This window comes from Xiphophorus couchianus, chromosome 19, assembly GCF_001444195.1.
Source record: "Xiphophorus couchianus chromosome 19, X_couchianus-1.0, whole genome shotgun sequence".
NCBI lineage: Eukaryota > Metazoa > Chordata > Actinopteri > Cyprinodontiformes > Poeciliidae > Xiphophorus > Xiphophorus couchianus.
Window position 1 is genome coordinate 13,025,098 of NC_040246.1, and position 25,561 is coordinate 13,050,658.

The window sequence follows — 25,561 nt, forward strand, 5'->3', positions numbered from 1 at the left end:
CCAATTCAATCCATGGAAATACATTTTAGTAGGAAATATAAAGCATCTTATGTTTCCCCATTTGTCAGTTGTTCCTGAAGAGACTAGAATTGTGCATGATTTAAAAATGTCTTCCTCTTTTCCATTACTAAGTAAATTTCTGTGCTATATAAGTGGATGAGATTAAGTTAATGCTTATTTCTTTTATGTATGTCATTGCAAGTTGAGTTTCTTTTTGAAAGTGCATGCATTTTCAATTGTTTGTGCAAGTTCAATGAGTATTATGTATTTCTGGGTGTAGGCTATTGAAGTGTTTTTAGTTGGTCTAAATCCCCAGGTATGTCAAACCTTACCTACAGTGTTAGTTAATGGTCATTTATTGGTGGTGTGATTAATAAGAACATTTTCACTGTACAATTGATAAGTATTTTTTTGTTGTTGTTGTTGTTGTTTTACCACTAAAGTAGAAGTTTGTAAGAATAATCTTTTATTTTATTTAGGTGTAAATAGAATTGTATAAATTAGGCAGGGCAGTTTTTGTTTCCATGTTGTTCTGGTTTACATATTGAGTGTCGCTTGATCACAAACAGAAGGAGACTGCAGTATAAAACCTTAGCAAACAACCCAATTAAATGAAATTATAAGTGAAATGTTTGACTTTTTTGTATTATTCGGTGAATAAATTCCAGAATAAATAAACTGTTACTCAATAATTACCTAACAGTTGAGTAACCCAAATAATTTTTTTTTTTATTTGCACAAATTGGAAGTAGGTTGGGATAAAATTGGAACATGTAGGCAGAAAATGGGGATATGACTGAGTGAATGAGCAATTTAGCCTCCAGGAAGTTAATAATAAACTAAAGTTTAAAATAATGTATTAAAAGTAATAACTGCACATGTTTTTGATAATTTCCCACATGTCTCATATTGATTCATCGCCCAAATGTATATGAAGCCATCCAAAGTCTATTCCACCTTATCTTTGTAGGATTGTGTGGAGGCCTGTATCTATCGTTAGAAACTATTGGGCAAAAAGGGGGGAAAAACTGGACAAGGTGTTTGTCCATCATAGAGATGCACAGGACACACAACATTAACATACACATTCATATCAAAGGTCTGTTTTAGAGTACCTAAACAGTCGTGTTTTTGGACTTTGGAAAACCCAGGCATAAATGGGGAGAACATGCAAACTCCATGCAGAAAGAGCCAGGATTCAAACCCACAATTCACATACTTACTCATTTTATTTATTATAAATTTCTTCCAGCAATACAGAATCACACTTATTTAATACGACTTTCTGCCATCCACAGCTGTGATTTACAGTATATGTCATTTAAAGATCAACCAGATGTAATAAAGAACTGACAGCTGTCAGCTGTTCGAGTTTCATCATGTACTGCAAATATTTCACATAGTGACACACCTGTGACGTGGAGAAAGGCCCCCTCAAATTGAAGTAAGACCTTCTGCGTATTTTGTGTCCAAAAGGATATTTATTACTGCGCATTTCTTAAGCTAGTTAAACGGTAGCACATTCCATACAGTAAATCATAACTCACATGGTCATTTTGAATGGAACACATTGCTTTTCCCATAAACAGGTCAAAGGGATATATTTGCTTCACAGGTTAGACAATGTTGCATTACCCTACACCTCTTTTCAAGATTATTGTAAAAATTCTACCTTTAAATATTGGTTGTTTTCATCTTTCTCTCTCAGACAAACATGTTTTCAGGGTGTCCATTGTGTATTTATGCAATGTCCATGAATCATAGATATTACATCAATGTGTGTGAATAACAGACTGGCTGTGTTTTTAGTTACAGTTCATACTGTAGCTTTAGGCAGCTGCTGAGGAAGAGCTCTGGCAAATGACCGTTTGGCGTCATGTGGACCTCAGATGTTTAAAGCAGCCAGAAACGGAGAATTCCACAGAGTACAGGCAATAATTCATCAACAGCAGACACTGAAGAAGTCTGACAGGGTCAGTAGAGAAGAGGAACAAGCCTGACAGTTATTTACAGGACGGCTACAGCATCATTTTAGATGCAGAGAACAAAGGCACAAAGAGGTTAGAGTCCTACTGTAAAGCGAGGACCATCTATCTTGGAAACAGAAATGGTTTTGATTTAAACATTGGGGTCTCCATCTCAGCACAGCACGGGTTCAGATTGGGAGTTTGAGTATACTATGAACCTCTGTTCTTAAACTTATCACCCTGAGGCAGGAGTGTCTAAATCCTGGCCAAGGGATCATTTACCGATTCAGGACTGATTTTGTGTGGCCGCTGACTGCAAATTAAGAATGATAGAAAAGTGTTCCATCACCAGGGTTGGTTGGTTGATGTAGATCAGTGTTCTCAAATTGCAATCCTCAAGGGACAGAGTTATGCAACTTTTAGATATGTAAACTTTTAGATTTACATATCTCTTTCTCTCAAATATTTGAATATTTTTGTCTTTAAATTACAAAATTACATGCTTAGTATATTCTTATTCTTTCAAAGTTTATCTTTGTATCTGACCATTTTTGGTGGAACCCCTCAAGTGTTACAAAGCTGCTGTAACACTGCAAGCACACAGGTCCACAGGTGGACCCTTCTGAAGGTACTTGATTAGGCTAATTAGTTAATTGGGCTGAATGCATATGCACATCGCAGTTTTAAGAAAACTGGGAACTCTGTGGGGTTTTCACAATAAAGTTATGCACTACTGTATGTTTTCTTTCTCTATCATGTAAAATCCCAAAAACCACAGTTAGCGGATGATAAAAAATTTTTCAAGATTGGATAGATTTTTTAACATGTAATTTTTTTTTACATGTTAAGAACATGTAAAAAAAAAATTCATCTGCCAAAAAATGGCAGCTGAATTTTTTTTTGTTTTTCCAAAGTCACATTTATCTTGCAGGAACAGATTCTGAGGTTTTTGTTTTGGCCATTTAATTGCTAAGTTCCCTTCTCCACTTCCACATATGTAATCCTGACAAATCCCTTGTCTATGACAGAGAGGAGTGAACATGTCTCTAAAGATCCAGGATGGTCAACAGGAGCTAGATGTTTAGTTGGGAATTAAAATAATGGAATAATTGTGTGTGCATATGTTTCCATTTAGGCATTTGCTGGCTTCCCCATTAGTGGAGTGCTTTTTCTCTTATTCATACTTTTAAATACAGTGGTTAGACAAACAACTGATAGCCCAAAGCAATGGCACACCTTCAAAAAATAATATAATTATTTGGTGAGATTTGCCTGTGTCAGTATGACTGTATGGGTGTGTGACTGCTTGTATTGTATGCGTTGCACAACTAGGTTGTTTGATGGCGACCGCGCACATAAAGAGAAAGAAAAAAAATAACCTCAGGGATAACAAACATGAATTTGCATCATTTTACACATAGGCTAATAACAAAAGCATTCTCACAAAGCATTTGGAATTTCATGAACAGGCATATTTGGCAAATAAATGATCCAGAAACTCTGCTTCCACCAATAAATACACTTTAATATGACATAGGAGATGAGGGAATGGCTGTCAAATTCATCCCAAGCCTCATTAAGTTCTAAGAGGAATCTGAGCAGATATTTAAGTTCTCAGTGCCAGAAAAAATATTTTCTTGAGATCTCAACTTTGCTTTCTATTGCTCTTGTAGAGTCATTAAGGTTAAGATGAAAATGTTATATCCATGTTTAGATGTAACCAGGGTATACAAAGTTTATAATCATCTGGATTTATGCTATGCAACTCAGAATCACACATCTGAAAGCTACCGCTCAATACTGATCTTGTAAGAGGTGATTCTAATACCATTCCATACTCATTTTCTAGCAATCGAATCACATCTCTTGATTTTATGTTTTATCTACATAAAGGTCATTCTCTGTACACTACAATATTATCAAAATGTTAGATTAAATTAGTTATTTATTGAAGAAATACAACTCTCCTGCTTGAACAGTAGGCAATAGATGGGTGGCATTGCAGCAGATAGCTGGTTGACTTTTAACATAAAATTTATTCAGTCTGAATAACTGAAACATCCATGCTTTACTTAAATTACAATGTAATTCTTTTGAGCTGTCTACTGAGCTATTAGCTTAGCTCCTTTGTCTGACTGACATTTACTGGATGTCAAATACTGGTTACTTGTTGCTGCTCTACTAAAACCCAAAAATCCAAAATAAATCTTTAAAGGAGGGATCTCTGAAGAAGTCCAGAGAGCTGCTTTTCTAAGCTGAGGATCAAGAGTAGAAAAAAAGTGATATTTCTTATTTATACACTTATGTGCATTAAAGGTCTATATTGAATTGAGTTAAAGGAAGATGTAAAAGTCCAGTTAAAGTCTTCCAGATACTTGGATTTTATATTTTAAAAAAAGATGTAATAAATGAAGATGTGCCAGACTAAACACAAAAGTCACCATCTGATTCATTATTACCTGTTTTAGCAGTGACTCAGATGTTCCCAACATTTCTTCGAAGCATTTCAATGGTCATAGTCATTGAAGTATTTTTCTGTGGAATCACACAGTTAGTTCATTTATTTTCCTAACTTCATCCATTTATCAATCCCCTGCTACTGTCTAAGCTGCTGTAGTCACACCCGATTGGCTAAGGGATGAGTGGCCCCTGGGTTTTCTCCTCCTAGACTCTTCAGAGCTGCTGATCTCACAAGGTGACTCAGACAGTGTTTTGGTCCTAATCAGACTGCAGGAACTTCCCCTCTCTCTGTGGTTCAGACACAAAATAATTCTCTGTCAGTCATATATGTCTGCACAAGCACATGTGCAGCTGTCACAAGTCTTCTGTGCACATAAACCTTCTTGGTTACGGTTCACTCTGTCTTATGTCTGCATATACACTCTTACACAAGTGTGTAGGAGCAGAGGAATAAAGTTATTTAATCCGGTTTCTGCTCACTGCGATTGGTCATGCAGCTTGAGGAAATGTTAAACAGCTGAATCCATAGTGACAAAACTGACCCAGATGAAAAATGAGTGGAAAACCAGAAGAGCACCTCAGTGAGTAAGGTCATGGCATTTAGAGTAAGAGTTTCCTGTATTTTCTCTGTGAAAGACAGCTTAAGTTCAGTCTTTTAGTCTTCATAAAGATTGAAGTGAATCTCAGAGCCACACAGAACCACTGAGTGATTCCAGAAAGTGAGATAGGATAAAAAAAAAAATCAAAATTCACATAAGCGATGAGTCAAGAGGTCCTTTTAATCCAGGCTGAACCAATCAATCACACCCCAGGAGCGTTCCAATTCCAGCTCTTTCAACATCATGAAAATAGCTTTGTCTCGTTTACGTGACAAAGCTATGGTGTAAAAGGAAGTGAAGCAGTCATTTACTCAAATATCAGAAAATGTACACCATAAGCCAAAGATGTGGTAATGACATGAAGGTGAGTCTGTACTTTGTGGTCTTTTCGGATATGTCTCCACCCGTTTTGCAAAGCTCTAGACAGATTTTCTGCAGTTTTAAAAGCTATTTGGAAAATAGAACTTAGATGGAGAGAGTGTGTGAACATTAATTTTTAGGTTTGCAACCAATTCTCTTTTACAGCCTCTGACAAACTTTCTTCTAGAATTTTCCTGTTTTTAGTTTAAGGCTGATCAAAGGTTGCATGGGGCCTTGAGTAAATATTGATTTTGGGGCCCCTCCTGTTAAGAACATCACCACCAATAACAGCATTTTAAATACAGAATTGGTGAAATCTGAGAAAGGTGGACAAGCTTAATTGGCTGCTCTTTAAAGCAATTGTGGACAATTGGTTGGTAATGGCTAAGATGTAAGTGTGAACAAACTGAACTCAGACATAATATATTAAATTATTATGTTCAATTTTGTGTTTGTTCTTTGTTTGAAATCCCAATTAATTACATTAACACAACCAAATGTGAAAATGTTGGAGGTGTGAATACTTTAGCATGTTCACATGTCAAATCAGTGCAACCTTAATGAAAGACAATAAAGATTTTTTATACAGATATTTAAGGAGCTGAACTACACCAGTGAAGGAAGACTTTAACTGAGTTAAATTTTCACAAATAAAAAAATACCATAAACAATGAATGAACATTCTGATGCTGTTCTACAGTCTAAAATATTTACATTTTTAACCTCATGGTTGCATTACAAAACACATCTGGGAATATTATAATTTATTACCAGAGGACTAAAGCTATCCATCCCAAATTAATTTCCGAAACCGTGGAGTGGACTTGGGGAAATTTTGCAGAACAAGTCAACTTAATAGTGGTTCATGAGAATTTATTATCTGGGAAACACTGATGTCTGCACAAAATGGCAATCTTTCAAGTCTGAGTTTAGATGTTTCAATTAGAGCCAGTATTGACAGGCAGGCTGAGGCGTTTTAGATCATTCTGGCCAAAAAAGTCAGAACAGAGCAGCATTTTACTCAGGAAATACTGAATCATCTTTTTATTCTACATTTTATTTTAAAAAAATGTTTAATATTCAGACAAATGGTTTTAACATTATTCTCAATTTTTTTGAGCACTGTTGACTGAAATGTTCAAACAGCAGTGATGGCTTTCCTTTAGGAGCAGTTAAAGTTTCTCCTAGTGGAGGTGTGGGGACTATTAATACTTAGTATTCTGTCTGTTGTAGACAGTAATCAGAGGATTACTGTCTACAAAATCCTCTGATTACTAAGGATTTTGGAGAATCAGTTTCTCCAAAATTTGGAGAATTTAGAGAATCACTACAACCCCTGACTTGTCAAATGATGCAAAAGCTGGCCAAAGTATCAGAAAGTCAAGTCAAAAAAGGACAGTGTATGTTTTGTGCGACCAACTAGTTGTAGGACTTAAAAAAGTAGATGGAAGTCAGCAATCGTTTTCCAATTAAAAGAATCCACAAGTAAGTCACATGATTTAAATTGGAAACATTTGCTCATCCAACAACTAAGGCTGCCAAATAATGTTTTGAAAGTATGTGTACAGAAACTTCTCACATGGATTTTATGCATGGTGTTGATGTCAATGCCGTACCACTCAGTTTTTTGTCCTACACTGATGGTGTCAATTCTGAAAGTTCGCAGCTGTGCGGGATATCTTCTTATGATTCATGAAGGCAGTGCAGAGGTGGCTCATCTTGATGGGTTTGCGACGAAAATGTTTTGTGAGAGAAGCTATTAGACACTGTCTTGTCATGCAGTGCAAAATGTTCAATTAAATCTTTTACTCAAAAGGTTTTTTAATTGTTGTGGTCTAAACTGTTATTAGTTGTTGGGATTTGCACTTAAGTTCCTGCTCTGTGTAGTCAGAGGCTGGACTCCCCAATAAGACCTTCTCCCTGAATCTTTAACTCAAATCGCTTTAACTCCTGTCAAGATTAAGTGATATACTGACTAATAATACATCATAATCACAAATAATCTTCAAATAAAAGTGTAATATCTCTTTAATTAGGGATGATTCAGGGCTGTCTTTGCAGACAGAGTTAAGTGTTGATAAATAGTGGCTGACACTCCAACAGACAGTGATTCACAGAAGATAGCATTCACCTGGCACAGACACCAAAACAAAATATTTTGGGTTGATAAGCCATATCTCATCTCCTCATGGAGAACCCATCATAGTGATTAAACAGGAAATCTGAAGGACAGAACTGTCTACGATGTTGCTCTGGGGTCCCCTCTGACAAGTGGAGTTTTTTCTGTCTGGCCAGGCAGACCTGAGGTCACATGGAGGTTGTGTAAATATACGCTCTCTCTTGGTGGGATGCAAGCTTAAACAGATTTTTCCATGACTCACCCTAGTGAATGAAGCATGCCTTGCCAAAATAAACTCATAACGCTGGTCCAAATCGACACAGGGAGCTGTTTAGGTAGCATAGCAGGGGACAGAAAAAGTTTTCTGTCGATTGATCTCAGTCATTGTTGATGCTCAATGATTCTAAGAGAAGAAGGTTTCCATTGGATGTACTCAGTGGTTCTTTCCTTCTGATGTAATAGGCATCAGGCCCCGGAGAGCCATTTTGTAATTTCTATTTTTGTTTTAAATTCATTCTTTCATCCTTTTTTCCACCTAAGCGAGCATATTAACAAGCTCTACCTGAACTGATTTAGGTAAATAGGTCACTGAAACGAAGCAGCATACTTGCCAGAGTGACTTCTCAATCAAACAAAATACCCTTGAGAAAATAAAAACACATAATAATGCAATCTGAACACTTATGAGATAGTGACTTGCAAAAATATTCCTGCCCTTCCTTTTTTTTTTTTTTACCTTTTTTAATTGTGAGAGGAAATAAAAGGTTTTTGTAGCAAATTTACTAATTATTTGTCAGTGAGGCATGTTTATTGATGAAGGTTGCTAAGTAATATCTCTTTACAAAACACCTGAGTCCTTCACAAAACATCCACATTTATAAATAGATTAAATTACACAACGAGGGACACTGTTTAGGTGAAGGCATAGGATTTTGTAAGGGGTTTGGGAGTAAAATAAAAACAAAGGTGTCTCTTGCTGTTTTAGTCTTATTTTTCTTAATCTTCACAATTATGGTTGACTTTGTGTTGGTATTTCATATAAAATCTCAATAAAACACATTGAAACCTGTAACATGATATAAGGTGGAATAGTTCAAAGAGATGTCCAGAAATGGCAGGTAAATTATCGAGGGGTAAAAAAATTCAGCCCTCATAAACCTTGAGTATAATCGTGCTTTTGATCCAAACTTTGTGTCAGTTTGAGTTATGGAGCCCAGGCGAAAATTCAAGCTGGGAGACAACACACAGCTGACCCACATCATCCACTCACCACGTCCCCGCCGCAGCCAATCAGGACCGGCGCGCCGCTCCGGCCAGTCGTTGTTCACGGAGCCCTTCAAAAGGACAAGCTACCTTGGGTCTACCTGCTCATCAGCCGTGCTTCGACCTGCCTCCTCCCCATCTCCACCTGCATTCCGACAGACATCTTCCTGGCTCCCTCTGTGCTCCTTCATCTCAGGGTTCCGTTCCACCACCAGTATTCGGACCTGGGGGAAGACTACCCTGAGCTTCTCCAACCAATCACCTGGTCTTGGTGATCCTCAGCTCACAAGTCTTCTGCCGGGTTCGAGCGCCAAAGAACTTTGTACTATTAAATCTTCTAACTGCTATTTTTCTCTGTGTGAGTCTATCCAGATTGAAATATTAGACTGTTCTCAATCTGCTTTCTTAAACAGCAAGTTCATGACATCATTAATTATGAATGCCATTGATTGTCTACTTTCCTAGCCTGACCCACAGCACGACTCAGGTCATTTGTGGTGACCTTTGTGTGTACTTGCAGTGACCCCGCATAAAGACAAATTCAGAGGAGAAGTCAGACATACGTTCACAAGTTTGCACAAGAGTTCTTGTTTGAACATTATTCTCATGAGGTTTCTCTCAAGGCAGACTGAGGTTAGTCTTAAAGTCACCTCACCTCAAATCCAATCTGTTTTTAACTGTATCAGACTCTGTAAAAAGAAACCATTTGAACCATGATTTAAGCCTTTACTAACAAACAAGTCCCAACATGCAGCAAAATCCCAAAAAAGGTGTAAAAAGAAGGACACAAATGTTTTTACACAAATAATGTTATTGCACCATGTGAGATGAACTTTAACATTTTTATAGCCTTTTGGGGTATATAATGTAGATATGTACTATACATCTACCAGCTGTGCAAATCTAGAGACTGAAAATGTAGCAATTTAAGACGTTTTTCTTGGCAAATCTTATTTTTTAAAGATTGTAGCATCTTTCCAAGGGGATGGAGTCTGCAAACATCAATTTCAAAACTCTTCTACCAGTTGGATTTGTGTCTAGACTTTAATTGGGTCATTCTAACCCATTAGTGTTCTTTATGTTAAACCATTCAGTTACAGCTCTGTATGTTTAGGTTTGTTGTCCTGCTGAAAGTTTGACCTCCAGAGCCAGCAGCCATTAGCAAATGGCTTGAGTGGACACCATGGAGAAGCACTGTTGTAATGACGTACAGAAGGAGGAGTATCGCAAAGGGTAGGGGGTTTTAAAAGAAACAGAGGCCAATTTGAAGGTGTCAGATGCTATTGCGATGCAACACCAATTTTTTTTAAGTTGTTTTTGATATATATCTGTAACATAGTGACTTAATTATGGTATAAAATGGCCCCATATGCCTGGAAAATATATAACACTCTCTCTTTAAGTCTTTTGAATCTATCTCTTACAATTTCTTCTAAAAAAAATAATCCTATATTCAACTCAGTTCATGTCTTCTCTGAACAGCTTCCATATCCTGGCATCACTACACTATGATGTAGCCGCTACCATGTTTCGTCAAAGGGATAGTGTATTCAGGGAGATATGCTGTGCTAGACTTGTACCTTAGTACTTGCATGTAAGTACCAAGGTAAAGTTTACATTTTAGTCTCATCTTCTCATTCCTTACATGGATTCAAACAAAGACCTTTTCCATGCCACTTCTGCCTGTTGGTTAGTTAGAAGGCCACGTCTTTGAATATTTCCAGAGCAATACTGTTCCTTTCTTCGTATAATGACTTGAACAGTGCTGCAGGAGATGTTCAAGGCTTGAGATTTTGTTTATAACCTATTTCCACTTTACATGCCACAACTTTATCCCTGAATGTTCTCGTATGTCCCTACTTTTCCACATCTGTGAATTAAAATAGTGATGTGAAGAAAAGCATATGTTTTAATATGTTTTTAATGTTTTTTTTTAAACACACACTATGTATAAAGTGTGCTGTGCATTTTCAAGTAATTCCATCAGTTGTTGCCATCTACGGTTTCCCATCTAAACTTTGAATCTATTCCTACTCTGATGTTAAGTTTGCCATCTAGTGTTCATAAATGCTGAACTGCAGCACTAAGGTGTTTTGTATGAACATAAAAGTATAGCCTGTGGGAAGCTGCCAAGCACTGCCTACATTCTGCTGTAAATTCCTGTTAAGCTTCTGTTTTGCAGTAAAATTTGTAGCAACAAGCTTTTTTAACCTAAAGTCATCCAGCAATGTATATAGACACTAAACTAGTTAGACACTAAAACAGTGTATCTTTGAAAGTTGGTTCTTACTAGGCTTCATTGCATATATCGATAAATATTTTGTAGTCTTTTTTTCTCTTAATTGTTAAGTAAGAAAATATTTTAGTCTTCTAAGCAGAAAAGTAATTCTCCCATAAACCTATAAATTACCCGAAACAGAAAAGGCATGACATCAGAAGAACAAAAACTTTTTAGAAATGAATTTTACATAATTTAACCTCCGATTGGCTAAAGCTTTCACATTTTACAAGTGATGTCAAACCTGGTTCCAATCTGCAGATGACTTCCATGTGTGTATACCCTCTGCATACCTCAGTAGGTCATGCATTCTTTCAGCTCACATAAAATGTATCAAGCCAGAGGGCTAAAGTATGCTTCATCTAATTTCAGATTATTTCAAAAGGTCTATTTTCCTTTATGCTGCATTTACAGAGTCACACAGTTGTGTCTGCTTCACTCATAAAAGCCTGTATATTTATTCTACTAAAAACATCAAACTCAGCTCAGTCATTAAATGAAAAGCAGATTTCTTTCAATAATCATTTTTCAGTCTTTATATCTCCTAAGACAGTTTGATATGTATGGATGTTCTGCCAGAAAACTGACAGCAGGACACACATGGAACTTGGGAAAAAAATCATCTTTCATGTGCACTTTTGCTATCCACGCATATGTTCTTTATTATATGCTCTATGACAGCCGGTACATGGAAACTCGTATAGAAAAACAGACTGAAACAATGAATGGAAACTAAAAAATAGAGATTTTAATGCTTGATAATGTAATAAGGTGAAAGAGGAGTCGGTTTTACATGAATTATTAGTCACAGATCTCCTTCTTTTGAAAAAATGCAACAGAGATTGTGAACACTAGAGGGCGTAAGTGCACTCAGAAAAACCGCAGCAAACAGTCCCCTAAATATTACAATCAATTGTCTAGTATTTGCATGAGATAAACATGCAGACATGTATGTCATTGTTTATCTTTTCAGACTGAAACAAGGAAAATAATGAGTCCAGCACACAGGAGAGCCAAGCTGGAGGACATAGCGCTTCTTGAGTGAGAACACAGATGGGAAGTCACAGAAATGGTGATTCCAGGTTTACAGTTGTCACAGTTTTCACCACAGAAAGAGCAGGAGTCTCTGGTGTGAAGACTATCTGTGTTGTATGTTCTTGTTGTTTTCCTTGCTAAAAACATACAAATAAATGACATGACAAGTATACTAGATATTTGAATTAACACTAAAATGGGAAACTGTATTTGTAACATGACATTTATTTCCAGTTATACTCACTCGGTTCATAGTAGTCGTAAACCTGCAGCACAGCATCCTTTACATGGGCTACTTTAAAAGTTTTTACGAGAGGAAGTGTGACACAAACTTCTGCCTTGGTGACCTGAAAATGACATAAGAAGATCAGTTCTTCAAGTTATTATGCAGATGAGGCATAACATCGTGACCACTTGTAGGTGAAGCACATATGATGATCTCTCCAGGAAAAAAAGGACCAGACTACTGGTCATAATGTTATGCCTCACAAGTGTGTACTAAAGAAACTAACAAGGCATTAGGCAGGCCTGCTGATGAAAACTGTTTTTTTGTTTTCATATATATTTACAGTACAGACCAAAAGTTTGGACACACCTTTTAATTCAATGAGTTTCCTTTATTTTCATGACTATTGACATTGTAGAATCACACTGAAGGCATCAAAACTATGAATAACACATGTGGAAATATGCACTAAACAAAAAAGTGTAAAACAACTGAAAATACCCCTTATATTCTAGTTTCTTCAAAGTAGCAACCTTTTGCTGTGATTACTGCTTTGCACACACTCTGCATTTTCTTGATGAGCTTCAAGAGGTCGTCACCTGAAATGGTTTTCACTTCATAGGTGTGCCCTGTCAGGTTAATAAGTGGGATTTCTTGCCTTATAAATAGTCATGAAAGTAAAGAAAACCCATTGAATTAGAAGGTGTGTCCAAACTTTTGGTCTGTACTGTATATATATATATATATATATATATATATAAAAATCTATAAAAGTTGCAGTTGAGGGCATATTGAAATACTCTTCATACCTGTCCTGCAACTACAAAAGGGTGCCCTCTGCTGATTTTTTTTAGATAACTCAAATGCATTCTTGTTTGATGAACTATACATATTATGTAAACATCTATGCAGATGAAGAAAAGAACTTAAAAACTTACAGAATTCAGGTACAAGCTGACTCTTTCAGGCCCTATGTCCACTCTCCTGATAAAATCCGCCTGGACTGCAGCTCCGGAGAAAAGACTGAAACCACTGAGCATCCCCACTTCCAGTATAGCCATACCTGTGTGAGCTATTTCTTGATTATCCTTTAATCTACAGAAAGTAAAATGAAATGTAAAGGTTTTACAAAAAAAAAATCTATAAAAATTCTAAAAGCATTCGGCATTATAGAGATTACCTTGTGCATACAGACAACATTATGTGATTGGAGTCATTGTGAGTAAGATCGACGTTTAATATAAATGCATCCTTGTCTGTGGTGAGCTCGATGTCCTGTGTGCTCTTTGTGTTGTAAAAGATGTTCACCTGGATGGAATCATAAAATTATTTTATAATGGAAGCAAATAATTCAGACAAAGAAAGGTAAAGATGATAGTTTTAAGTGCTCCCTCTTATCTGGATTCAGCACAAGCTGACAGCTAAAATCTGCAGTCCAGATGTTAACTGATGAGCAACGGTTATCATCTGTACATTTACATTTGTTGTTTTGAATCTACTCTTCTAATCTGAGACGTGCTGGGGCATTTATCATGCACAGCTGCTGCTATTAATTTATTCTGATCATGTTCCTGTGGTTAAACAAGCTGTCAGCAGTTTGTAGAACCAGATATAAAGGAAGAAGAAAAAACATCACTGCTCTGCAAGGGTTCAAACAAGAAATCAGAAAAGGATTACTGCAACAAATGCTTCTTTCAAAATAACAAACTTTACCTGAAATATGGCAAATCCTATTCCTTCCATGGAAATATTTAAAGGTAAATCTTCGGCAGCATTAATCTGATAACACAGAATTGAATCAAGAATAAAGAAAAGTTCAGCTTTTTAGAGGAATATAACGATCAGAGGTTTACATACAATCTTTATCAGCATAGATGCTATTTTTATAATTTGATGATGCAATGATTCTTCAATAATTTTTAAACAGAAATGTTGTGCACTAGTTTGATTCTAGTTTCTTCTTTTCAAATACACACAAGATTAAAATTATGCTGACATACACATGTAGTGTATGCTAGCTACACACTTTTAGTAGCTGTAAGCAAACTTTTGGCATGTGCCTAAATGTTTGACAGTACAATATTCTTAAGTTTGAAATTCTTCCCTTTCACTCCTCCAAACATATTGCTTGTCACAAAGGAATATAAGGTTGCCAGAATAATCAATATCTAGGTAACATCAACATAATCTTGCACACTTTTCTAAGTAGTCTACATTTGAAATAATAGTTATGCATATAAACATAAATGATTGATTTCCTGAGATTTGTTATTTGTTACCTCTCTGCTTTGATAAACTCGATAGTTGGTTGAATTGATGAGAAACAGCGATGCAGTTGAAGACATGGGGGAAGATATATTAACCACAAGATTGATGGCATTTGCACCACTGAATGCAGCGTAATAAGACAGAACCTGGAGAGCAACTACAGTGTCCTGCAAAAAATAGAAGCAAAACACCCTACGATTATCTCACTATTTACATTGTAAAACTTTGTACCAGACAAAGGAGGTAATTCATGACCCTTCTCAAGCCCGGTCTCACCTGAGTTGTTCCAAAGCCACCTAGATAGCTTCTCTGCATACTCAACCACTTCATGAGTGGAATACTTTCGATGAAGCTGCCAAGCAGAAATTGAACCAGCAGAACATAGGAGGCCATTTCAATCTGTGTTGAATGTTGCTGCTGGTTGTTAGATCTCAGGCCTCCAGAGATTGTCCACATCATGACATCATCTTGGGAGGAGGGAATAGACAAACCACGAGAAAGTTTGCAGCTACTTCAGCTGCTTTGTTAACACATGTCCATGTGCCAAAACATGTTTGTTATTTCAAGAAATGAAGGGTTATTCTGATACAATTTCAAATGAGTGTGGACTGATTTGATCAAGATTTCATCAGTCACACCTTTGCAGGTCATTTTGCATTTTTTATATCGTAAAATGCATTCTGACTCACCTCTGTAATCAGCTCTTCTAGTGAGCTCTGCCATCACTGTCTCCAGTACAACACTTTTGCCCAGAGCTAAAGCATAAGCCACCAGACACAGGGTGTAGTTGCTGACAATACCACTGGACACTTTGCTCTCCAGGTATCTCAGGCTCAAAGACACATTGTTCGCATACATCTCCTATGCAGTAAGTAAATGTAAGCAAGTTATATTATTGCTGAAAATCAAGTTTTTGGTTTCTTACATTGTAACATCACATTACATGAAATGGACAGATCTTTTTGACTTACAGAGTAAGTATCGTCCTCCAGAAATGCCAGAAGTACATAAGCAGTAAGAGCAACGGGGCTATCATCCTGACCTTCCCGCATTTCTGTGTGGATAAGCTTGCCGACCTCAGTAAACGCCCCTTGGGAATCTTGGTGTTTCAAGAGCCAAGCTGTGGCTTTGGTTAAGACTGTCTGGTCTATCTGCATGTATGGCTGAGCCTGGAGGAAATATCGCAGCACAAGGGCTGTCAGCCTGGTTCATAAGAATAGAGCAAAGATAAAGAGATAAGAAGAAATGATAAAAAAGAAAACAAATCAATTTCATCAAAATGCAACCAAATTATGACCTACCGAGTGCTACCAGAGGTGTCACTTTGTCCAAAAGCACTAAAGGAACCATCATCTCTTTGGTAAGAAAGTTGTTTCTCATAACCTGTAGTAAAAAAAGAATAAAATACATGTTCGTAATTAAACATTTAAGTGGCAGAACATTTACGAGAAATCCCAAGACATTTAAGAAATTAACTTTGATGAAACACTGTTTTACGTTCTACTACAGCTATGTCCAAACTTTTTGCTGTCATCCAATGGGAACTCCTTATGAGCCAAATAGAATCTTTTCTGCTTAAATAATTTTGCTATGATTTTTTTCTAAATTAATCAATTATTTAAATTAAATTAATCATTTACCTAAAATAACTGCAATATTTTAACAAAATGAACAAAGTAACCCACATTTTGTCAAAATAGACCAGTAAATCATGAAAGAAAACGTTTGTTTGCTGTGCTCAACAACAAGAACAGGATGTGTGTCACACAAAGTATTTATTGTATTATTGCAAACATTTATATTATAAAATCTAAATTAAATAAAAAAATTAAATAAAGAAAAATAGTTTGTTCTGAACAGTTTTTAAATTTTCAGTTATAATCCTACCATGTAATATTTATACTAATTTTGAATTATTGTATTGCACATAGGCATTCAGAGGGCTTTAAGTTGCCCTAGGTCCCACTTTGGACACCCATGTTCTCTCATAATGACTATACATCACAGGATAACAGAGACACACAGGACAAATCTAGCCATTAACTGCAAATAGCTTTGTGAATTTCTCCAACTTTATTTGTAGTTTATGACTGAAATTAGTGTTGCACTCCAACTTACCTTGCATCATGTAGCGAAGAGCTTTGTTTCTGATCCCTTCATCATCCTGGCCTGATTTTTCCAGGTACTGGAGCACAAAGACACTCGGAGCAAAGTGAACCATGTTCTGCTCCCCACTCCCAGTAGGCAGCTGAACCAGTGAATCCAAATTTTCAATTGACAAAGCCAAGATGTCACCTGTTAGATTAAGTTAAAGACGGGACAATTTAGCAGTTTTGTATTATGTTTGACATCAGGATACAACAGTAAATGACCCAGTACATATAATTTTTTAATGTATAGGATAATAATATTTGTGAAAAAGCCAAATAACCCTATAAGCAGCGAAAAAATAGGACTCCTATCTCTCTGTGTTAAGTGAGCCAAGTTAATATTATTAGATTATTAATTGAAGAATGAGAATATTGGAACATAATAAGATGAGCCAGAGAACATTAATGTATCTCTGATTATAAGTGTAAGAAACATTTCTAATTGCAAACTGACACAAAGCAAATGATGAACGTACCGACAAGTGCTACATGGGCCCTCTGGCTTCCTGGTACCAGATTTGGAGGAAAAGAAAAGGTCACAGATCTGGAAGAGTCTTGTTTCTCTGGTGTCATTTCCAAGAACAAAGTGTGCGAGAAGGTCTGTTCAACTCCTTCAGGCTAAATAAATAAATATAAATAAATGTAGATAAATGTATTATCAGATTGATGGAATGCCATATTGAATTTGCTTCAAGTTAAAAAAGATATACTGTATATATATATTTTTTTTGCAAACTTGGTATGTCTATTCCTATCTCCTCATACATCTTACCTTCACCCAGATTTTTTCAACAAGTCCATCTGAGGCTTCTGCAGACACAGCATCCACAGATATTTCCATCTCACCAAGAGCCAAAGGCCTGATAGGGAATAAGGCTGAAGCAGACTCATGACTCCGTAAGGTAATTTTCTGAGCATTTATAATAGATGCACCTCTTTGGTCCATTAAGACAAACTCAAAGCCATCACCCTGGGCTACCAACACGATCACCTAGAAGAGTTAGACCAAAAATAAAATACATAAAGCACAAACTAAAAGAGCTATTGAACTGACTCCAAGTTACTTGAATTTATGTTCGAAAAGAAAAGAAAGTATATGTCCTATCCAAAGATGTATTCAATTAACCTCAATTTCTTGCTCTAAATGGTTGATGACATTGACTTCCAGGATAACCTCCTCCCCTTTGATTAGGTGTGAAGGGACAACAAAAGACAAGGAGAAGTCGTTGGATATGGTCAGCTATCAGTGCAAAGAAAGAAGACACAATAATAAGTTGGGCAACAGAACCGGTTTATATTGAAGCACTAGTAGAGGCAAACATTATAATTTCATTACCTTTTGTGGTAGAGGAGTGAAAGCCAACCCCAGGTTCTCAGACACTGACACTGCTACAGCTCCTAAGCAGGTAACACCATTAGGTACTGTTATTTTCCCACTGGTCCAGTTCTTATCACTGAAAGACATGACGAGATAAAAAGATGTTTAGGACCATCGCTTTAGCGCCACACTCTGTTCAGATGATTAGCTTTAATGTCTTACCTAACGGTTATATCCAACAATAGCAGAGATTCAGCAGTCTCCATCCAGTTGTTCCAGTATTGCTCTAAAATGGACCTATTAGATTTATCTTCCTCTTCACATAGTTGACACAGAAAAAAGAAATCACATCATGTACCATCTATGAGGAAGAATTCCAAATGTGGAACGAAGTGCATGCTATAAATGATTTTAAGATGATTTCATCATTATATATCAACTCTTACTGTTTCCAGGTCCATCTTCTTGGTTTTTCAAATAAAATCTTGCGTTGGTCATCATCTTAAGGTAATATTTCTGTATGAAACAACACATCTTACTACACTTACTTCTTGAATTTATTTACAACTATTTACAAGAAAAATAGTACTTGTATTGTTTTCATTGTCAACCAGATTCTAAATTAAGTAAAGACAGACATACATTTACTCTCACACTTACAGAGACTCCACACAGGACACTACAGAGTATTACAATGCCCTGTAGATGCCTGCTGTAATCTGCCAGAAATTCATTTATGACTTAAGATCTGTAAAAATCTAAAATTTAGTTCCTTTTGTGCCATAAAGTCTACATACAAACAGTTTTATGTGTGATGGGGTATAAAAAAAGCATTCACTCGACAAGCAAGGTGCATTTTGAGTTTGAATTGTTTTAAATGGCAGGAATGTGTTTTTTTTTAACTGCCTCTGCTCTGAGAAGTTTGACCTAAAAGCAGACATTCCCTTTGAGAGTACAGACTCACTGAATTGGAGGCATGGATGTTATTTTGATAACAGTCTGGGGACCATAGTCGCCTAAACGATCTCAAATGTTTTAAATAATTGATTCTTCACACAATACAGGCCACCAGATACCTTTGTTTCCTTTATATACTGTCATCAATCACCCTTAGGCTCTGTATAGTTCCCCACTGCTAGAACAACAAGTCACCTCCAAACAAAGCAGACAGATACGTTACATCATGATCCCCCCACAATGTCTTAAAGAAACGGCAGTGCTTAGATAACTGGAGATATCCCTTTGTAATCAAAACAAAGGAAGCAACTTTCTCAGAAATTTTAAAAGGTCACATTTCAGAATTTTGCAAACAAAAGTTGAACTTAGACTTTTTTTCTAATCCAAAGTGTTCTACTACCTGTTCAATTCTGTAGTCCAGGTCAACAGAACCTGACTGCAGGTCATCATTTTGCATCGCTGTGACTGTGATTCCAACTTGAAACCTGGATTCACTGCCAGCCACACTGAGCGACACCTGCTCACCGGGCCGGGCCCTCTCACTGCTCCAGTTTAGAGTTACCTGAAAAGAGCAGGTAAACATTCTACTGGCACATCCATAAGGAGCGTTACATGTTTCTGTTATAAGAAACAGTATTTAAGCTGGTTTTATTGATGAAAAAAACAATAAAGCAACATATGTCCACACATGGTTGTACTGATGGATAGAAATGTAGGCTGTGTCACTGGTAATTTCCCCATCAGAATGGTTGTAGTAGACAGTGACGCAGGCCTCAGGGTACCAGGACAACTCTGGCGTGAGAGTGACTGAAGACGAGAAGTTCTTTGTCCCGGCGGCCACCACCTGACCTTTAGAGCTTATCTATAATTACAGTAACACAAAAGAGGCATCATATTTATAGAATATCTTGTATCTACTCCCAATTAAAGTATCCATATCCTTTGAATATTTTCACATTGTGTCACTTTATAACTGCAAACTTCAACGTATTTTATTGGGATAATTGTCCAACACAAAATATCAGCGAAATGAGATTGGAAAATAAAAAGTACATGATTTTTTTATCATTATTACTAAATAATTAAGAGTAGAGGGCATTTACATCCTGCCCCCTTATTATGATACCCCTAAGCAGAATCCAGTGCAATCAATTAACTCCAGAAATCATCTCATCAACAAATAGAGTAAGACAATATATTTTTTAATAATATTATTATATATACAGTACAGACCAAAGGTTTGGACACAACTGTGTGTCCAAACTTTTGGTCTGTACTGTACATTAATGTTTATTTGAAAACATTAATGGACAAACAGCATCATAAAAACCAAGAAACACAGGAGAAAGATCAGGGATAAAAAAAAGTAGTGATGTTTAAAGCATATAGTTATTTTATAAAACATTATCCTAAGGTTTAAACAGCTAAGAGGAAATACTAAGAAACTGCTATCCAACTAAGATTACAGTCCATTGAAGAGAGCATTAATCAGAGGAAAGACTAACTAGGTTCATGGTAACTCAGGAGGAGCTACAAAGATCTACAGCTCAGGTGGGAGAACCTGTCAACACAGCAACTCACAGCAATTCTCACCTTCATAGGGGGGACACAAAAGTGAAAAAAGTGGTTTATCTACTAGTCCATGCAATAACTGACACATTTTAACTAACATACCACAAAGTGAAGCCTCTTTGGTTTGATGGTGCTCTCCACATTAAGTTGAAGTGGGAGTCCAATCTGAGAGTTAATGAGATGAACCACAGAATCTTATATTATTTCCACATGCAGTTAAATCCACAATAGTGCAGAATGTGTTTAAAATTTACCTGTGCAGGCAATGTGTTGATTGGGCCGATCTGAATATATGAGCCAGTGGGGGAGGAGTAGTTAGTGTACACCTTCAGGGTCTTCTCATTAATCTGGTATCTCGCCTGAAGATAAAAGTAACGTGAAGAGTTTGAAATTGCTTCTTCTGTCAGATACACATCTTTGATTCCAGGAATTGTGTACTGTACTGAAGCCACTCATGTTAGATGCAAAAAAACTCAGAATGGTACTTTTCCTGGAAGATCTACTGTACTTCTGTGAGCTATGACTCATAATACTCACCTGTATCAATAGCATCTCTACTTGATCTTGTAATTTAAACCGTATGAGGACGTTGCCATTCTCAGGCACGGAGAAAGTAAGACTCGTAGTTGTTGAGTTCATCAAAGAGGATCTCTGAGTGACTTGAACCACAACAGAGTGCTTCAAATCCAGTGAGCTGAGAGACTTTCTGTCATATCTAACAATCCTGAGCTGTGAAAAGTAAGAGCAGATTTATATATATTTTTGTAGGAGTTTAATACATTAATACTCTTGTAATTATGAAATCACTCAACTTACATTTGTTGAGAAGTTTAAGGATGGCTTCAGAGTCGATGGGAAGTTTAGGAACATGAGCTGGAATTTGTTTCTCAACACATGAACTTCAACAGTTTTATTCACAGTAAACCCTGGAGCCACAGCAACAGAAACAAAAATGTTGTGGTAAAGTGCTGAGATATTGAAGCTGTTGTTTAAAATAAAACATACCTGTGGAGCCACTTTTAAACTGGACAGCAATGTGTAGAACATGGCTGTTGCTAGTTGGTAAGAAGGAGTACAGAGCCTGAAGTTGATCTCTGCTGAAGAAAAACTGGGCTGACCCATAGATCTGAAAGGGGTAGGTCTATACTTGTCTATTCTTGCTTTAATTTACTTTTTATTTAAAATAGATAAGAGTCAGTCACTAAATCTCACCTGTTTTGTTTTGGTTTGCATAGATGGAGAGGTTATGTTGTTTATCAAAGGCTTTAAGGTGACGTCTAAAGTTCCATGTGAAGGTTGTCCATGAGGATAACTGGAAGTAAAAACATTTGTAGAGAAAATAGTGTGAAACAGACTCAAAAGCTAGTTTACTAGGAACACCCAAACAATTGTTGGTCAATGCTTTGTTTCAGGTTACACTGAAAACAAAGCTTAAAGGACAAACACTGACATTACTGTAGCACAGTTAAACTTACAGTACTCTCACTGATCCTGAGATGTCATCTCCAAGAAGCACTTGAGAAGATGTTTTGACCATCACATCAAAAGGAGAAGCTCCTTCATCTGTCAAACACGAAATTATAAAATAAATATTCTGTTGCATTTGCTGAGGTTCTGCTCACCTGGATTTGTTGTGAATCAAGTAAAGTTCAGTGACGTCCGGTATACTAAAAATAAACTCTGTTACATTTCCTTCTATAACACTGAAAGTTCTGGAAATTGTGATATTGTCATAATCTGTATCATATTTGGGCTACTGTTTCATCTGTGATTCCTAATTTGACCTTTTGTTGTTTATTTATTTATTTTTTATTAATTACTTCAGTTCTCTGTGTGTTTTGCTGCTTGGTTGATAATTTGAGTATCAGGTTACCTTGGGCTATGTTCATACTGCCTGATGTGACCCAACTACTTTTTAAAAATAAAATACATAAGTTGAATAATTTAGGATTTTCTATTTTTTCTGTTAAATTTACAAGTCAAGTATTTTTTGTCAGTTTTAAAAGTGCTAAAAAAAAGTCAAATTAAATTAACAAAATAATTCAGTTTGACATTGACATCAACCAGTATCAATCAATTCAGATAGCTTTACATGTTAACTGGTCATTATATAAATGCTATTTGTAGAATCATTACCATGATGTTCCACAATGAAAGATTTCTCATCAGTTACACCCTGTCAAAATGAAAGAAAAGTATATTTTTTATTATTTTTGGGAAAAATTCTTTAACACAACATGATAAAGAACAAAAGGGAGTCTTTCAATCTTACGTTCACTGTTGCTGCGATCATCCATTGTCCAGGGCGAGACATCAGGGATAAACTGAATTCTTTCAAGGCAATCCCTAGATTTCCTGTGGAGTTCCAGCTTTCAACAGGTTTCCCACTGGGATCCTGTGTGTTAAAGGCACATTAGTCAAGGTTTTCACCTAACTAAACCAGGGATTTTCTCTAGAAAGCCTGCCTTACCAGCAGTGAAATGTCCACCCTGCCTTTGTATGGTTTGTTATCCAGTTGGAAAGTGACAACTCTGACGTTGACTGTGTCGCCCGGTTTGTAGCTTGATCTGTCCGTTTGTATGAATAATGAAACCGTCCAGAGGTTGTAGGTGAGGGATGTAGTGTTTGTGAAAAGGAGGCGATTCTCGCTGTAGCCCCTCACAGTTAAGTTTAGTAGTGAGTTTTGTGATAAAGAGCCAGGAAACTGGGAAGATAGTCAGAAAATAATATCAAACCCGGATATAAACTTTCAGACAATTTTAGCAAAATTTTACTTGGGATTAAGATAAATAAAAATAAACCTCACAGGTGGAAGACTGAGGATAGTTGTAACACCTTTAAAAAGACAGAATTTTAGTATTCACTACCCATTTCAAATGTTAGCAAGGAAATCAAACTTGAATTTGTGAAACTGTATCACCTCCTTGAAATTGCCCTTTTTGCATGACTTTAGTGTTGCCATGTGCCACCTCAGCTGTTAAATTGCCATAGAAGTCAGCAAAAACAGTGATCGCGATAGTAGTGGGTGTACCAGCATTGAGGACCTCTGGACCCGAGATCAGAAACAACGTTGTACTTTAACAAAACAAAGAAAGTGACATTAACCAAGCAAACTGGTTAAGTTGGTCTTCGGGGAGAATAAAAACTGTCATTTCATTCAGAATAAACAACACTGCTTACTTGGGTGAATCTTGTGTCAAGCCAGAAGCAGCAAAAGACAGAACGAGGGTCCATATTCTGTTCATGTTGTTCATCTGCGATCTCGTTTAAAAGTGAAACTTCAGTTCCACATCCAAAACTTGGCGTGAGAAAATCCGTCTGACCATTTGAGAGAAAACACTCCAAATGCTGTACCAAAACCAACTATAAGTTTTACCCAAATGTTGTCACACACAAATTCCTTGACAAAGATGAAGGGCGGAAGAGAACGTTCTCATATTCTTGGTACCTTCGGCCAGAGGGACAGGTTTCGTATTTCTTACCATTCATAGTGTTGTCTAAGCCTTATTGAATGCATAATCTGTGTCAAACATCTTGAATGTCTTAAAGCATACAAGCTTCTGTGGAATATTTGTCGCAAACACGATTTGCAGGCTTTAAACATTTTATCACATTGCAGCCACAAACTCCAGTGTATTTCATAGAGACTTTACATAAATGTGAAGAAAGGAAAATATACATGATTTTCAATATTTAAAAAGTGTGCATTTCTCCCCAGTCTGCTCTATTTTTAGCTGTATTTTAACTCTCATCTCTGTCCCTGCAGATGAACATCATCTCCACAGCATGAAGCTTTCACCACCATTTTTCCAAAATATATTTTGACCTAATTCATTCCAATATGGCTCTGGGTATATTTATGGTGTCTGCATCCTCACAGTGTGATACTGCCATGACCATGTTTCACAGTGAGAACTGTGTGCTCAGTACAAGGTGCAGCTTTGCTTTTTGAATTTGCAGATAGGCAAAATAGTTTGATTTAGGTCTCCTCTGACATCACTGGTATGTTCCCTTCTTAGTAAGCTTCAAACTGGCCTCTGGCTTCAGTCAACAATTGCCATTCTTCTTTACTCTCATCCGTAACTGCCAAATTTGTGGAGTACTCTGTTGTAGACATTATTTTCCCATCTAAGCATTACCAAATCTACCCATGGCCTCTCCTCGCGAGATCAAAAGAATCTAACTCTCTTGTCTTTTCTGTGTTTGTTCAATTTGTCTTTAATAGGTGTCAAACCTGACATTTCTATTGATGCTCAGACTAGGTTGACATCAATATCTTTTTACTTTTCTACTTTCCATTTTTAGATGACAAATTGAGCTTTGATCTTTGAGGTGTCAAAAGCTTGGGATATTGTTTTATAACCCAAACCTGGAGAATATTCTACTTTAAATCTCTTCACAACTGACCTGTCAGCTGTGATGCTTGGCCCTCATGTTGCCTTTTGTTCACAAATTTTCTCTAACAAACCTCTGAAGATTTCAAAGAATAGTTGTATTCATAATTAAAGTTAAGTAAACTCCATTGCTCTTTAGCTGACTACTGAAGGTAAATCAGTGAGCCTAATCTTATTTAAAGGTAGCAGACTAAGGAGATGGATAGAAATGCACTCCGAAGATTGTAGTTTTAACATAAAAAAAATTGAAAAATTCAGGGGATATGAGAATTTTTGTAAGTCATTGGAGCTTTTCCATCCATTTTCTTACACCCTTGTCCCTAGCAGGGTCGGGAGGGGTGCTGATGCCTATCTCCAGCTAACGTTCTGGGCGAGAGGCGGGGTACACCCGGGACAGGTTGCCAGGCAACACAGAGACAGACAGGATAAACAACCATACACACGCATACCTAGGGAGAATTTAGAGAGACCAATTAACCTAACAGTCATGTTTGTGGACTGTGGGAGGAAGCCGGAGAACCTGGAGAACCCACATGTGCACAGGGAGAACATGCAAATTCTGTGCAGAAAGACCCCGGGCCGGGAATCGAACCCT

The 25,561-nt window shown here is 36.8% G+C and overlaps 1 protein-coding gene across 1 annotated transcript; it reads right to left on the reverse strand.

The window, feature by feature from the left end:
* Nucleotides 1-11,772: 11,772 nt before the first annotated feature.
* On the reverse strand, nucleotides 11,773-23,980 carry LOC114134845 (CD109 antigen-like). The gene is made up of 32 exons (XM_028001700.1): nucleotides 23,753-23,980; nucleotides 23,493-23,647; nucleotides 23,379-23,407; nucleotides 23,043-23,276; nucleotides 22,845-22,967; nucleotides 22,709-22,748; nucleotides 22,048-22,135; nucleotides 21,785-21,884; nucleotides 21,578-21,698; nucleotides 21,389-21,498; nucleotides 21,110-21,301; nucleotides 20,827-20,931; nucleotides 20,675-20,737; nucleotides 19,689-19,862; nucleotides 19,401-19,562; nucleotides 18,490-18,559; nucleotides 18,266-18,359; nucleotides 18,062-18,179; nucleotides 17,852-17,965; nucleotides 17,498-17,716; nucleotides 17,202-17,343; nucleotides 16,694-16,870; nucleotides 15,877-15,958; nucleotides 15,547-15,778; nucleotides 15,265-15,436; nucleotides 14,852-15,042; nucleotides 14,587-14,742; nucleotides 14,021-14,086; nucleotides 13,488-13,615; nucleotides 13,246-13,402; nucleotides 12,326-12,428; nucleotides 11,773-12,218 (listed from the first exon to the last, which is right to left on the reverse strand). The coding sequence occupies exons 1-32, from the start codon at nucleotides 23,824-23,826 to the stop codon at nucleotides 12,016-12,018; spliced, it is 4,194 nt and encodes a 1,397-aa protein (XP_027857501.1). The 5' UTR covers nucleotides 23,827-23,980; the 3' UTR covers nucleotides 11,773-12,015.
* Nucleotides 23,981-25,561: the final 1,581 nt, after the last annotated feature.